At 36.6% G+C, this 16,514-nt stretch overlaps 1 protein-coding gene across 1 annotated transcript in view; it reads left to right on the forward strand.

Annotated features, from left to right (window-relative positions):
• Positions 1-4,614: 4,614 nt before the first annotated feature.
• LOC135642223 (inositol hexakisphosphate and diphosphoinositol-pentakisphosphate kinase VIP2-like) overlaps positions 4,615-16,514 on the forward strand; it is a 56,461-nt gene continuing 44,561 nt past the window's right edge. Inside the window, exons 1-7 of the mRNA XM_065158190.1 lie at positions 4,615-4,992; positions 5,129-5,188; positions 5,564-5,610; positions 5,772-5,855; positions 7,693-7,756; positions 10,545-10,698; positions 13,814-13,884. Of these exons, the coding sequence (XP_065014262.1) occupies positions 4,936-4,992; positions 5,129-5,188; positions 5,564-5,610; positions 5,772-5,855; positions 7,693-7,756; positions 10,545-10,698; positions 13,814-13,884 (537 nt within the window). The 5' untranslated portion in view covers positions 4,615-4,935. The remainder of the gene's footprint in view (positions 4,993-5,128; positions 5,189-5,563; positions 5,611-5,771; positions 5,856-7,692; positions 7,757-10,544; positions 10,699-13,813; positions 13,885-16,514) is intronic.

Consider the following 16,514-nt stretch of genomic DNA (forward strand, 5'->3'; position numbering starts at 1 on the left):
ATATCATAACTACTTCGATTGCTTATCCAAGCAATTGAATTGTTGACTCTAGTACTTCTCATTATATTACTTCTGATTTATAGAATTTATACATCTACACCAATTATGGAGATAATGGAGACATCATTATTGATGATGACAATAGAATCCCTATCACTCACATTGATATCAATACTTAATTCATACATAAACACTTTTACACTTGATGATGTTTTATATACATATCACATCAAAAGAAATCTTATTTATGTCTCTCAATTCTGTAAATAAAATAACACATCTATTTAATTCTTTCCTGACTTATTTTTTATAAAAGATCTAAGTATGGGGGCATCCTTAGTCCAAGATCAAAATAAAGATAACATCTACAAGTGATTGTTGGCTTCACAAATCACTCAACCAATCACTCTTATTTCAATTATTGCTCTAATCAATGTGTAGCATCATCGACTTAGGTCATATGTTATCTTCCATTCAATAATAACTAATTTCTTGTTGCTCTTTTTTAACTTCCAAATTAAGTAAAATTATAACTCATTATGATACTTGTTTTAGTAATTAAAATCATAGGTTATTTTTTGGAATGTCTTCCATGCACTAAACCATTTGAAATCATTTACAATAATGTTTGAGCCTTGTCCCAATCATTTCCTTTGATAATTTTTTATTTTATATTATTTTATGGATTATTTTACTAAATATATATAGTTATATTCTCTTAAATATAAATATGAAGTCATGTTTTACTCATCTTATAAAGATGGTTGAGGAGGTGAATATAAAGCTTTAATAACTTACCTCTCATTATGTGGCATATAATATCTCAAGTCATCACCACACATGCCTTAATTAGTTGACTCTATCGAATAAAAGCATCGACACATAGTTGAAACTAGTCTCACCCTCTTATACTAAGCCTCCATGACATTAGCCATTTAGTCAATCACCTTACAAACTAGCAATCTACCTCATTAATCATATGCTCACCTCAATTATATAACACCAGTTATCATTTGAAAAACTATTTCACAGTACCTAAAATCTTTAAAAATTTAGTATTTAATTGTTTATGTTATTCCCGGCTATGCCACCATGTTTTACGCAAGTTAACATTAAGATCCAAGCCTTACATCTTCATTAGGTATTTCCTTGAATATTATGTTTTTTGGTACTATGATCCTTAAACTCAAAAGGTCTTTATATCACATCATGTTATTTTTTTAGAATCTATCTTTCCTTTCAAAATCTTGCTTATTTAGTAATATGAGCCACTACAACAACCATTCATCACTGGTTTTATATGAGTACACCTCAAGCACCCTCAAGAACCCCTCTCACTACATCAATTAGTAGTTCTTTTTTAGATTTGTACTCTCTTATTACTTTAGTTCAATAATGCTTTACCCTCTCTGTAGCTTCTCTATCTACCTATCTACTAATTTACTTATGATACTCGATGAAGCAATGCCCCCATCACTACAAATGATGTCTTTGTTCTCTCCTCGACCAAGTGACACCAAAGTGCATCAGCTTGATCAAGTATGGGTCATTAACACTTCACTAATTCTTATACCTTTAACATAACTCAATAATACCATCGAGCCTAGATATCACATGATAACATGCTTCAAAAATGATAACTTAAATCCATGTCAAATCCTTGACCTCTATGCTACCATAATCTCTTCACCTAAGCCTACTAAACTCACACCTATCACTTAAGCCCAAAAATCTCTATGCTAGTATAAAACCATATGTAAGAAATATGATGCCCTACTCTATAATGCCACATGGACCCTTGTACCATCTCAAATTATATAAAATATCATTAGATATAAATGAACCTTTCAAATTAAGCGAAATTTAGGTGAATTCATTGCTAGATACAAAACATATCCAGTAGCCAAAGAGTTTCACTAACGATCAAATTTTGATTTCATATAGACATTAAGTCCAATTGTTAAATCGATAATTCAATTCATCCTTAGTTTATTTGTCACTTAAAATTGACATATATGAGAACTAGATATTTACAATGCTTTCTTACGAGGGACCTTAATTGAATATGTCTTTATGTAGTAACCCCATAGCTTTATCCACCCTCAGTATCCAAACCATGTTTGTAAACTATGAAAAGCTATTTATAGACTTCGCTAAACTCTAAGTGCTTGGTATATCGAACTTGACTCATTTTTTATGTTAACCAACTTCGTCAACTCCAAATTTGATATCTCTTTATTTCTATTGAAACAAAACTGGTGTACTATATGTCTACTAGTTTATGTGGATAACATTATTATCATAGAAAATAATTTCATAAAGATCAAGTAATTTTTAAGTAATTGATAAATTAATTATCCATCAAAGACCTAGGAACCTTAAGCTATTTTTTGAGAGTAGAAGTAACATCTACATCTTTTGAACTTTTTTTTTTTATCTCAAAAGAAATATATTTGAGATCTATTATCAAAGACGAATATGTAGGACACCAATCTATTATCAAAGATGAATATGTAGGATGCCAAAGAAGTCACCACCCCACTCTTCACTATTGAGTCATTTAGATTATATGATGACAACCTTACTACGAATCTCATATGGTACCAATAAGTACTCAGTTACTTGTAGTATTTATCTCTCGTATGTTCAGATATTTTATTTATAGTCAATAAATTATTATAATTTATGCATCGATTTTTTACTATGCATTGATCTACACTAAAATATGTCCAATGATATCTTAAAGATACTTTCAATCATATACTTATTCTTTGTAAACACTCATCACTTTATCTCTATGCCTTCATTGATGTTGATTAGGTCGACAATACCGATAATAGAACATCTATGTCAGCTTATATTATTTTCCTTAGAACAAATCTGATTAGTTGAAGGTCTAAGAAATAGAACACAATCGAAAGATCCATGACTAAAGCTGAATATTGAACCATTACCATCATCGTCGTAAAACTTAATTGGATTACCAATCTACTGCATGAACTTGACATCACCTCTTAATCTAGTTCTACAATATATTATGATAATGTTAATGCCACTTTCCTATATGCAAACCTAGTGTCCCATTCACGTATCAAGTATATTGCGATCGACTTTCATTTTATTAAGTATCAAACTGTCAAGCGTCAATTACGTGTTTCTCATATCTATATTTCTGATCAACTAGCAGACTCCATTATGAAATCTCTCATTCGTATGATATTTTAGTTGCATCAATCTAATATTAATATCATTGATGGAAGTTCAATCTTACGAGACATGATAGAAGATGATGATAGAAGCAAATATAAAATGATAAATTTATATTTCTTATATACTCTAATCCTCGATCGATTTGAGGATTAATTACTAATTTAAATATATAAGTGTATTATTGAGAAAAATCTTTCTATCAAAATATGTATAAATAGTATATTATCCCTTTCATAACAAATTCTTTAATTCTTCACGATCATATTATTTTATTATTACTATTACTATTGTTATTATTTTTCTCATGTTAAATATACTTCAAATGATGATGATGATGAAATAAAAACTCGTGGATGTCCAAAATTGTTCTCGAGTCCAACTCCTGGAATTTGACCCTTGCAGGTTTGGGCATTATCAGTAATAAAATAAGATTCAGAATATGAATTTTCATCGAAATAAATTTTGCTGCACCGAGAAAAGAACACGCGTGCACATGAATTTTCTAATAAAACATGCATGGATTGTGGAAGATGTATCTGCACTCAGTCTTTAATAACTTTCTTTGTTAGAATAGTTCACTGCACCACAAGTCAACTCATGGTCGGGATGAGGGGCGGACTCTTCCAATGAATGCGAGACAGAAAAAGAAAGGAAGAGAGAGTTGGTGTGGGTTTCTACATCACTCCTGTCGTCGTGTGGTCATCATTTTAGGTGGCCAGAATAGTTGCAACCACTAGATAATTATTATACACAATTGACATCAAGAATAAGCTTTGACTAGTTTCAATGCGCCGAATCTCGGCGATCCTCATCTCGATTGTCGCAAATTTGCTATTATAACGAGACTTTTTATGAGCAATAAATAGATAAAGGGACCATACAGTTTACCCAGATACATTGCATGAAATGATTACGTTACATATATAGAAAGTGCAATGATAAATGAATTATTTATTAAAATATATGTCCATGCATGCTAAACCGGTTCGCTCGAGCCGAGTTCGCTGCAGAGTGAGGACTCGAGTTCGGCTCTTTCTACTGTAGCAAAAGATGGGAACGGCGGACGGGAAAAGATGTTGGGTCCACAAGAAGACACTCGATTCAAGCATGAAACGGACAGCTCTGATGAATCTTCCCTTATCCCCTGTGGGCCCCCACACCCACACACGCTCTTCCTGTCGACTGCTCCCGCATCCATGTATCCGGTCCTCTCACGGATCACATGATCATCATCATTTCCTTCACCGGCTGCATCAACGGCCTCACCTCGTATCACGTCCCGCCGCGAACAAATTAATGATAAAAGGAAAATAAAAACGATTATACCTCCCATCACAGCGAAAGCCGACGCGATTATAAGGGCAGGGAGCGGTCGCTACCGTGCCATTTTGTTTCTTTTTGGTTTTGCCCTTTTCGCAACCATCCTTCATTTACGAAATACACTACTTCTACCTTCTTCTCATCTTCTCGCTTCTCCTGCTCTCTATGCATATTGGTCGTCAGCGATGGTGACTGCGGCGGAATCGTGGGGTTTGTTACACGGATCGCTACAGTTGTTGTAGAGCGCGTCTTGAGCGGTTCCCCGAATCACTCCCGATTTCGGGATTTTTTTTGTTTTTTTGCCGAAAGCACCAACAGTGGTAGAATATCATCCCGGGCATATTCATCAATTCTACGTGAAGGAAAATGAGTGAGTGAGCAGAAGTAGCAGAGGTGTTCGGGGCAATGGCGCAGGATCGAGAGCAGAAGATCAAGATTGGCGTCTGTGTCATGGAAAAGAAGGTGAAGGGCTCTTATAATTTTCTTCTTTCGTTTGTTCTGTGTTCTGACTGTAAGCGAAATTGTTCCTGTCTGAATATACGTCGGAGATTTATTTTTCTTCCTACTTGTGGTAAACATTGTGATTGCCGATCGGTAGGCAACCTCTTCTCCGATGCGCCGGATTCTGGAAAGGCTAGAGGCTTTTGGTGAATTTGAGGTACTTCTGTAACTAATGTCATTACCTTTTTGAGTTCTTTTCTTTAAATACTATATAACGAAGTCGTAGTTGTATGCTGTTTTGCTACACAAATTGTGACGCCGGTATATACTGGAGCGATCAGTTTTTATAACTTTGGTTGAAAACAAATATTTGATTCTAGCACACCTGTACATCAGTTTCAAATCTTCCGAGTCCTATTCTTTCTTAGATCTGGCCTCTGCCTTGTCTTGCTTTAGAAGCTTGGTTTGAAAATGTATAAAATGCGAATGTATTTTATTTCTGTGTGCTAATACTATTAAATTTGCATGTTGATTTTCTTTTAAGCATTATCTAGAGTTGTTTTTAATCTTATCCTGTGTTATCTTGGTGCAGATTATAATCTTCGGTGACAAGGTTATTGTAGAGGATCCTATAGAGAGGTATGTCACTGTCAGCTAAAAATTGTATTTTACTAGTGGGTGGCAAGTTATCGATCTGCACTCCATTAGTGCACAAACGGTTCTCTATTTTTTTTTCTTTTTAAGTATCACATGGGTTCATTATTTTAGCTAATATTCTACTCGTGGATTCATTGTTTCAGCTGGCCAATTTGTGACTGCTTGATTGCCTTCTACTCCTCTGGTTATCCATTACAAAAGGTCAAGGCTTATGTGGCATTACGGAAGTGAGATTCTTTCACTTGGAATGATCAGATTTATGAACATCTTGTGAATGAAACAAAAGTCCAATATTTTCCATTCTTCTTTACACCTTACATGTTATACATTTAGCAGAACATAGTGACTGTTGATTTCTTTTATTCAGTATATTTGCCACTATGTATTATCTTCATATATCTGTGTCATTTTCTAGAAATTGTCAAACTAATAGAATATTGCAATTTATTGTACACAATAAAGTGCTCCTTAGTTTTTCAGCTGTATGTACTGTATCCTCCTGTATATCCTTAAAATGCTCCAGAAGCAACTGTATATAAGCAGGTATATCCTTAAAATGCTCCAGAAGCCACCAGTGTATCGAGTGTTGGTATGCCGTTGTGTACCAAGCTTTGAAAAAAATATTAAAAGATTGGGAAAATAAAAATTTGCCCGGTATAGAACTTGAACCGTCCTATACTGGGTGGTACTGGTCCTATATCAGGAGTATTAGGCAGTACATGTTTGGTATCAGGTGTGTCACTTGGGTTACCCTGATATGTGTACCGGGAACTTGTTGGACATGTAAATGCTACCCGTATCAAACCATAAGGGATGTTGTTGCAAAATACTAATTTATGCATAATTGTTTTGCTATTGAAATTGCCTTTATGGTGAAAGAATCATTTAGTTTGTAATTAGGTCTTGTACTCTCAACTTCTCGTCAAATTTTGGATTTTTTTTGCATTATTTTTAGTATAAGAGGTTTTCTCTCCATGTTATTATGAGTATATGGGTAGGTGTGAGTTGTAAAACAACATTACATGTAATGGACCCATACCAATTTATGATCAAACCAGTGTGGATCTAGTCCATGCCGATGTACTGACACATGATATGCCAACATTTATAGGAGTACTGCAGTGTAGCAAGTGACTCCCGAGGAGTCATGCGTCTGCAACACATGAGAGAGCTCAGAAATTGCAAGTGCATAGGATTGAAAATAATATACTAGACCACTCAATAAGAGGTGGTACATGTCCTAGTTTGTGCCCTGATTGGTAAATATCGATTGGAACAAACTAATTAGATTGTTATCCAACTCGATTTGATTGATGACACTAGATTCAGTATGAGTCTAGCTCATTACTAGGCCTCTCTAGCTCATTACTATGCCTCTACTGCATGAACAATGTATGTTCGTCTTTTTTCCTTGGAGGTAAATGCTGGTTGTTATGGATTGGTCCAAACAAAATTGAGTTCAATGGTTTGGATCAAGTTTGATTATCGAATAGAGTTATACCAAAACTTGGTTGAGGTTTATTAATGCTGTCATGAAAAGAGAATGGAAACCAATGAAAGTCATTATTACTTTTGGTTCACAAACTGAGTGACTATTGTCTAGCATGTAGTTAGTTCAGCATTATCTTCCCCCATTTTCCTTGGCGGTACTTAAGGAGCAGAAGACAGATTAGGTATATGGTTGTTTTCAAGGAATAATAGGCCTGTAAGACCCAATTTGGTGTTGCATTGACTATTGCATAAGATGCTTTAGAATCTTGAGTATGAAAACCAATGAGAATTACAATTTGGTAAATTGACCTTTCTTACAAATTTACATCATTTATTAAGGAGTCAGGTATTCATATTTGTGCTGCTGTAAATACTATTTTGTCTACTTATCATGCTTTAAACTTCAATAGAATACTGAATACATTGCTTTAGGTCTCCCAAGAGCAGTACAAAAACTTCTCTCTCGAGCTTTTGCACCTTAGACTCGTGTTTTTGTTTTATTTCTCTATCTGAGGTCTTTTTTTTTGGTACATAAGACTCATTTTGGTATTCTACTATATTTTTGCTTCTTAGGCCCTTTCTGGTCAATGAATTGGAACCACAACACCTATTGCATGACCGGACGAAGGTTTATGAGGTACTTTCTCAAAATGTGATCCAATATCTATATATTGTCTTATGGCAATACTTTTATATATGTCATCTTCATTTCATTGTGTAGGTACTACTTTATGATGGCTTGTATATTTGATTCTCAAGTTAGGTTTGTAGTATGTTTCATATGCAGTTTCAATAGTTGGTTTCATCTTGTAACTGAAGGCTGAGTCATTGAGTTGAGATGCTCTTGACATTATTTTATGATGTTCCAATTCTACTTTGAAGTCTTTTCTTTCTGTCATCTGAAATCTTAATTTCACAAAACTTTTACAAATCTTTCTAGTTTCTTCATCGACTTGTAATGGAAGTTCCACTGTTCATGTGGATCAAAGGCAAGTTTATATTGATCCATCACGTACGACGTGGTAACTTTAGAAGTTTTTTATATTCTTATTTTAGTTTCTTTTTTGGTTAGAGAATCTTTACTGATAAACCAAGCTATTGCATATGCTTCCAGATTATTCAGAGGGTGATGAGAGGAAGTATGTGCTTTGAGGAGGGAAGCATCAAGTCTAAGCCAGTGGTTCGAGTAATTAGAAAAAAGGTTTTCTAATTGAGTCCTGATTGGTTCTAAGTAGGTTAGCAGAAGTTTAGGATTCTTATCTAAGACAAATGCTTGTAGCCCATTGGTCATTATGCTTGCAGTCCTACGCCAGCATCTTAAAACTTGAAAACTTCTAAAGTGAAATAAAAATGAAGACGTAATTTGATTAGCAACTGAAATAGACTGTAGACTTCAGGACTGTCTCCTCTTAATAGGTCTGTTGTAATATTCTCAAAATATTGATAACGCCCTGGAGTATTAGGTTACTGGGAACATATAGATTTAAGGTAAAGTTCCTAAAGCAATCAAATATCAAACAGGTAGAGATTAGTCATGAAATAAGCTGCATTCAAATCTGGCTAATAGGCAATAAATACTATATAAATCCAATACAATCAATATTCAATAGACAAATATCAATCTACTGTGGCTAGATTTGAAAAGAAATAATGGTATAGAAACAGTAAGTGTCAGCAAGATGGAATCTGGACCCACAAGGAAGCAATAACTGACTAAATACCACCCTAATTTCAAGAACCACACTACTGAAAGACCATCTTTGATCTAAAGCTGGCAAACAAGATTAAATTGAAACCAATATGTACCTTTACTATGGACAACTGCCAATCTAGGTGATAAAAAAGCTCTGTTCCTATGTCAATCAATTGTCTTTGGTGACTTAGTGACTGTTGTGGTTCTAATATTTGCTTCTGAGTCATGAGCTTCAACAAGTATGATCTGGTAAGTCATATAGAAGCAAATTACCTCAAACAAGAAGTCTTGTACAGTCTAGTAAAGGAAGATTGGATGTCCCAACTTTTTTCGAAACCATTATGGCTGGCAACTCTTGCTCAATAGCCAAATTTCACCATGTATGGACTATGCAAAAGTATTGGTAATCTGTATGGGGCTGAGAGTTTCCATGCAATGCCCAAAGTACACCATTCATATGGACCAAGGTTTGATATGCAACCCGAAACAGTATGAAGTGGTGGTATGTAGTATGTACTAGTCCACTAGCTGATCAGAGCCAGCCCATTTCGAATGGTATGCACTATGCAGAAAACTGGCCTGTATGGGTCGGTATGACTGGTTTATTGGCTGATACGATCGAAACCCAATCATTATCGATTGTTACAAATTGGTAACAATCAGATTTTGACTGATACTGACCCATAACAGATTAAATCTTGCCCTAACAGTTAAATTGACTGTGGGGCCTTTTTTGGGCTTTAAATCTTCTCCCCCTCTTTAATTCACTCTCTCTCACTCTCATCCACTCTCTTATTCTCACTCTTTCTCACACTCTCACTTGTGAGTTAAAGTTCCTAATCGGTGATTAGTGGGTAATGAAGCACTAGATTAGTGATTAAAGTTCCTAATCGAAAAGATAAATTCAAGATTTCTTCCTTATAACCTAGAATTTCTATTCATCTATGGCTTAGATACACTTTATTCCTATCTAAATATAATTTATATACCAATAGATTAAGAGAAAAACCCTAAAATAGTTTTTTAAAATTTTCGGCCATTTCCAAACCATTTTTCAAAAAATTGTTATGTGTCAGGATACCTGGTCACACCCTTTTGCATGTGACCGAGTTTTTTTCTATGATATTGATCCCTTTCGTACTGTATTGGGTTAAATGTTTTCCCTGTGCGTCATAAAAATAATATCTTTTATTCCATCAAAACTGAGGAAAAAATGGGCATGCCCCATGCTTAGTCTTAATTCATGGATACTTTTAGCTATTGCCTTGAATTTATATGCATATGACATTTTTATTTTGAACATCATCATGAGGTCTCTTTCCCCATAAAGCTTGCTATAACTTTACATGATATTAATTGTTTCAAATTATGCTAAATACATGACTTATAGTGGTAATATAACACTAAGCCTATGGTAATTGCATGTTTTCGTTTATTATCAGGTCAAATTTAAGAGCATTCTCATTTTATTCATTTTACTGTGATATATTTTTCTTCAATAGAAAATATAACTATGATAATCTTGGTTGATTGAAATTGGTTGTTACCTTCAGTGGGATCAAAAGTTGTTTCTGATTTTGTCTTATTATTTCTTTATGCAAGCTGGTGATAATTTTGTTCCATTCAGTTTTCACCCTTCTTTTCTTAAAACACTGATGAATCTAGGGTATTAAGAGGTTTTATTTCATTAATTAATGACTTTGATTCTTTTTGTCACAATTTTATTGTTTAGCGTCTTGAAATGTATGGAATCCCGATTCCAAATTATGCTCTCGTAAATAGAGAATATCCATATCAAGAGCTAGACTATTTTGTTGAGCATGAAGATTTTGTTGAGATTCTTGGAAAGCGCTTCCAGAAGCCATTTGTTGAGAAACCTGTTGATGGTAAGCCAGCCTTCTATTTAGCTTCTACAAAAGTTGTCTTGGTACAATTTCATTTTTTCGTACCTTTTAAAACTTTGAGAGTTCTTGTTTTATTTACTGCAATCTCATGTAACATAAGAACTTAGTTCAGACAATCTATCATAATAATATGCACATATTGAATGCTTGGGGATAGAGAGACTAAAGCAACATATATGAGAAATATTACCTGAATATCCTTCCTCGAACCAATTTTCTCTTTGAAGATGCAAAGTGTTCTAATTTAGTATGTGTTGAACTTTTCATCCATAATCCCATTTGTTTACTTTTAAATGTCTTTTAATACTAAATAAAACTAGATTCCTTGCTGTAATCAAACCAGTCAAGTCACTAGGTGCTCGAGCGCTCGCGTAGAAGCTTAGGCAAGGCCTGAGCGCTCGGTAGTAGGCCAAGTGGTGACTTCAATCGAGCACGACCTAGGTGCTCGCCTGGGTCCAGGCATTGGGTAGGCCAAGTGCTCGCCTGATTCAAATCAAACTGGTTTGAGTTAAATATGAGCCATCCATTTTGATTGAACCAAATAAAACAATGTCCACCCCCACTTCCTGTCGCTATGGTGTTTTCCTCGGTGAATAACAGTTGTCTTCCTTTCTATCAACAAATGACAACAACAACAACGGGTCTTCCTCCGACGAGCACTTCCCTTGTATCTCTCTCTTTCTCCTCCTCTTTTGCTATTGCACACTCCCTACTCCTCTCTCCTCCCTCTTCCCCACTTCCTTGACACCATTCGCTCCCTTTCTTCCCCTCTTGGACCACAACCCCCTCTCTTCCCCTCCTGGATGATAGCCCCCTTCCCTTCCCCTCTTGGACCATAGCTCCTCCCTCCTTCATCCCAACTCCTGCCCCTCCTTGTCGAAACTCTCCCTTTCCTCGATAGCATGCTCCTCCCTACTTTCAAAAGAGTTTCCTCTCCTCCCTCCTCCCTCCTCCCTACTATATTTGTGATTTCTGGATTCTTAAATTGTTTTAATGTTAGTTTTGAATTGTTAATTTTTGCTAATGTTAATTTTATGTTAATCTTCTTTTGTTTAGTTATTTTATTATTAGATTTGGACAATTTAGCACATTAATGTTTTGTAGATGCTGAACTCATAAATAAATATTATTTAATATTTAGTGGTGATAATTTGAATATGAAATTGTATGGAACTCATATTTTGTCTAATTTTTATTTTAATGATTGACTTTCTTCTTAATTATATCTTTTCATCATTTTTATATTGATAAGCGTCATGCTTTGTTCGGACGAGTGCCTAGCGCCTCAAGCATTTGAAACATTGGTTACAAGTTACTACATTATATTGAACTGCACTAGGATTATTGGAGGCTTATTTATTTGTGCTTCTATTCTCTTCTCCATATATCAACTTTGAGATACCTATTTATACATCATAATATGCTTATTGTGGTATCATTTGTATGAAGGTTTAGTTTCGATACTTGATCAGGACTGATCCTTAGTCGGGTCGTTATGTGTTTGGTAATGGTACATCAATGTACTGAGTCTATGGACATTATACATCAGCACATTTATCGAAATGGCTTGAGCTGGTCCCAATTGGCTAGACCATATATATATATATATATATATATATATATATATATATATATATATATATATATATATATATATATATATATATATATATACAGTGATTTAAAAAGCGTTAGGTGCTAAGGTCCCAAAATGCTTGAGGCGTTAGGCACTCGCCCGAGCAAAGCGAGGTGCTCTAAAATATTAAAATATAAAAAATATATAATATAACTGATAAATATGATTATTTAAATAAAAATATGAATTGCTTTGTACATTTGTCATTTATCCTGGAAGCCTAATTATAATTTTAAATAAACAAAGATTAGTAGTGTTAAAATATATATTATCAATCTAGGAAATAAAGATTACTTGGTACAGTGGTTAACAATCTACTATTAACAATATATTACTTACAATTAAGTATTAACAGTGGTTAGAGTGGGAGAAAAAGAACTATTTATTAACGGTAAGGGGATAAAATTGTCAATAAGTGTGGAAAGTAGGAAGGAGAGGCAGCGGTGAGAAGCTGGCAACAACAGTAGAGGATTAGTTTAAGACAGCTGCAATAACACTGGGAACAGCAACAGCGGTAGCGACAGAAGCTGCAGACAGTAGCAGTGGCAGCGGTGGAAGTTGCAGATAGCAGCGACGATAGCAGCGGAAGTTCCAGAGGGAGTCCGTCGGTGATAGAGGAACCTACGATCCTCTCCCTTGATAGGTTGAGGAACTGTACAAGGAGCGATGACGGAAGGAAGCTACAGGCTCTTGTGAGGTCGTCGGACCCGTCCATTGGCGATAGATGAAGGCTCGGTCCGTTGTGTCTGCGATGGAGTCAATGGCAGAAAGCGTCGACGCCGGAGGCAGAAGCAACGCTAGGGTTGGCTAAGGGTCGTGTGGGTGTGAAGTGAACCAACTAACCACTGTTGAACTGAACTAGACTTGAAAAAGTCTGGTTTGATTACCTTATTTGAATCGGGCGCTCGTTCGGAGCACTCGACGCTTGGGTTCGAGTGAGTGCCCAGGCGGTGCCTCATTGAAGCGCGTCGCTTGGTCCACACATGAGGTGCTCGGGCCTCACCTCACCTCGCCCGAGCACCTATTTAAATCACTGAATATATACATATATACATACATATATACATACATACATATATATTGTTGTGCCACTAGAATGGTGCAAGTTTCCTGACACTAGTGGCATCACATTGAAATTTGAATTCATATAACAAGGTGTATTCTATAAATGGAAGAAATCCAGACATGAAAACAAGAACTATGAATTTAAAATTGTGACCAAGTAATACTATCTGCATTTAATGAGATAAAGAGTGCAATTTTATATTAATTACGTGGAAGAGAAATGTTTTCATTTTAATTGTGCTCTATTGATAGATTATTTCTTATTCCATCTGACCACTTACTTGTATGTGAACTCCATATTGGTGATAAATTGTCAAGTTATTGGACATCCATACATTGTTCCATGTTTTATTACTCCTTGTTGTCGGACTGACTTCAAATTTTATCTTCTAAAAGGGGATAATCACAGTATAATGATATACTATCCTAGCTCCGCTGGTGGTGGAATGAAAGAGTTATTTCGAAAGGTATGTTCATAAACTAAATTCAGTTTTTTACCATCTTTTTTTTATGCTTCTGTTCATTTTTCCTAAAATTGGTTCCTTGTCCAAGCAGTTGTGTCACCAACATGCCATCCTGTATCTCAATTACATTGTGGTTATTGAATGAATACATCATAAAGGTCAAATATTGAAAAGTGGATGGCTAGCTAAATAGAAATGATGAGCTTTAAGTTTTAACTGCACAAAAACAGAGTTATGATTTTATGAACTTGTTAGTTCTAAATACTTGATCAAGTTTGATAGAAACCAAGCAGGTTTTGATTTACTTGTTTATGAGATTCCTTAGTATCTAGTAGACTACTTAATAATATCTTAATGAGACATTTTTCAAAAAATGACTAAGTCTTAATTGTATGTTTGCATGCATTTGCATTTGTTAAAATTTGACAGTAGATGAATATTGCCACAATATAAGGAATGTGGATAACATTTAGATTTTTCAAATGTCTTAAACAATTCAAGATGGTTTACCAGATTGTCACAGACTTAGCTGGTTTTGCCTAAGTCGTGCAGCACCCTTGCGTGTCCGTCCGCAAAGGTCAGCCTCCCCGAAGCCTCCCATTGTCCCTTAGGACCAACAAAAGAGAGAACGGGTTAGAGAGAACGCCTCAATCGGGATCCACAAGTAAACATCTCTGAAAAACACTTCATAGACAATGCAAATTACAAACAGACTTTACAAGCTCTGAATAGTTGCACAACAAAGGGTAAAATGGTCCATTACAGATCGAAAATTTCTCGCACGTGTCCACATGACACAACCTTTATTTACAAGCCTAAAGAGGCCACCAACCCAACTAAAATGGGACTATTAAGCCTTCGGTCGCCCCTCTACATGCTGTACAAGGCATGAACATGCCGAAAGACACGGACATACATAAGCATTACATCAAACATCCTGTTTAGAAGTTTGTTTGTGACATTCTCCCCCACTTATTCCTTCGACGTTCTCGTTGAAGCCTTTGTCGACATTGTAACTCCTCGCCTTTGCTGAGTCTTCAATCTTCTGCTCCAGCTACAATGCGCCTCTTAGCTCCCAGCTGCTCTCCACTGTTGTTTTTGAGTAGTTGAATCTTTGATCCGCCATGCTGCTTCAACTCACCAATGACTCTGACTCTGGTGTGGGGTTGGCTGAGTTGTGTTGATCCTTGTTGATTCCTGCGGATCCCCCAGATGAAGGAAAAATCCTTATTGCGCCAGTCTCTCAAAATTCCACATGCTGCTTGAACTGGGTGGATGCTTGTTGGAGCTTTAACGAGCATCGTCTCGCAAACTTCTGAAGTTTTGGATCCTTCCTCCACAAAATTTGTTCATTGACTCTTCTTTCACTTAGTTGTCACATCCAAGTAAGTTCGTATCACTTCCGCTTTCGATTGGCATTTCGTTAGGAAATGAGGCGGACAATCTACTCTCAGTAGCACTGATCACCGTTGGTGAGGATTTGATAACTATTGTCTTTCAATATCTTCGAAGGGTCTTTGAACTTGTGCAGAGCTCCTCTATTGGATAGATAAGAGAATTGGGGTACTCGGTTTCGCCCATTCTCTTAAGGGTTGAGAAGGCAAAGGTTACTTGACTTCGCCCGTCTCCTCGAGGTTGTACTTCATGCATCGAGCTGGTTACTGGCCTTCGCCTGCTCTTTGCTCACACTTCTGAAGCACTTGAAGTATTTGCACTCTTTGCGTTGAGTTAGCTACTGTGATTCACCTTCTCAATGCCATCGAACTTCTGGAATGCGGGAAGTTTTCACCCCAAGTTGGAGTAATTCTTTAATAGATTTGGTCGCCTCTGGGATTGTATCGTCTTCTCCATCAACCCTGCCGCCTACTCCACTGAGTAGCAAAGGTACAGCACCACGTACTGCATGCTTCATTCCTTGGTCGTGCACTCTTGCCTGACCTGAAGTCCTTCACTTTCGGCTATCTTGATGAGAAGCTCGTTGACACCGGGCTTACGAAGTTCCTTGGCCTCTGCCCTTCAGCCTTGTCTCGGTACTTGGAGTTTGCCTCTGCATGCTCCACCTCCTCGGCCCCTTTCACGACCAAGCGCTCTCCCTCCATGAGAGCAAGGGATCAATGACTTTCACGGAAGTCCCGCCTCTACGGTACCATGGCGCTGCCATGCCCATGGCCCTACTATCCGTCGTCTCGCATCTGCATCCCTTTTTTTCATGATCAGTGGATATGTCTCCGTGGCACTCCTCTGAGTCCACCTACATTTTAACTGATGCTTGATTTTGGGTAGCTAAGTCCTTTTGTACTCGTCGTCGCTTCCTCGCCCCTTTCGATCCCCTGCTTCAACACCTCTGTGTTCTCCAAGCAGCTCTCCTTTGGTCGATGGAAAGACAGACTGCAACTCCCACGCATGGCCTCTGGCATCGCATTATAGGGTTTGCACCGATTCTATTCTCCTTAGCTTCCTTGGTAGCAACATTCGCTTACTCGACCTTGTCCTCTGACTTGCCGGGCTCCCTTAAGCGAATATAAGCTCTGGAGCAGTCCAACTCTCCAGCTGTTTCGATCATACCTCTGCATGATCAAGTCCTTCCCATGGGACTCACTGGTACTTACATTCGAACTTTTCCCTTGGTGGAA

Source organism: Musa acuminata, chromosome BXJ3-7 (genome assembly GCF_036884655.1).
Source record: "Musa acuminata AAA Group cultivar baxijiao chromosome BXJ3-7, Cavendish_Baxijiao_AAA, whole genome shotgun sequence".
NCBI classification, from domain to species: Eukaryota; Viridiplantae; Streptophyta; class Magnoliopsida; order Zingiberales; family Musaceae; genus Musa; species Musa acuminata.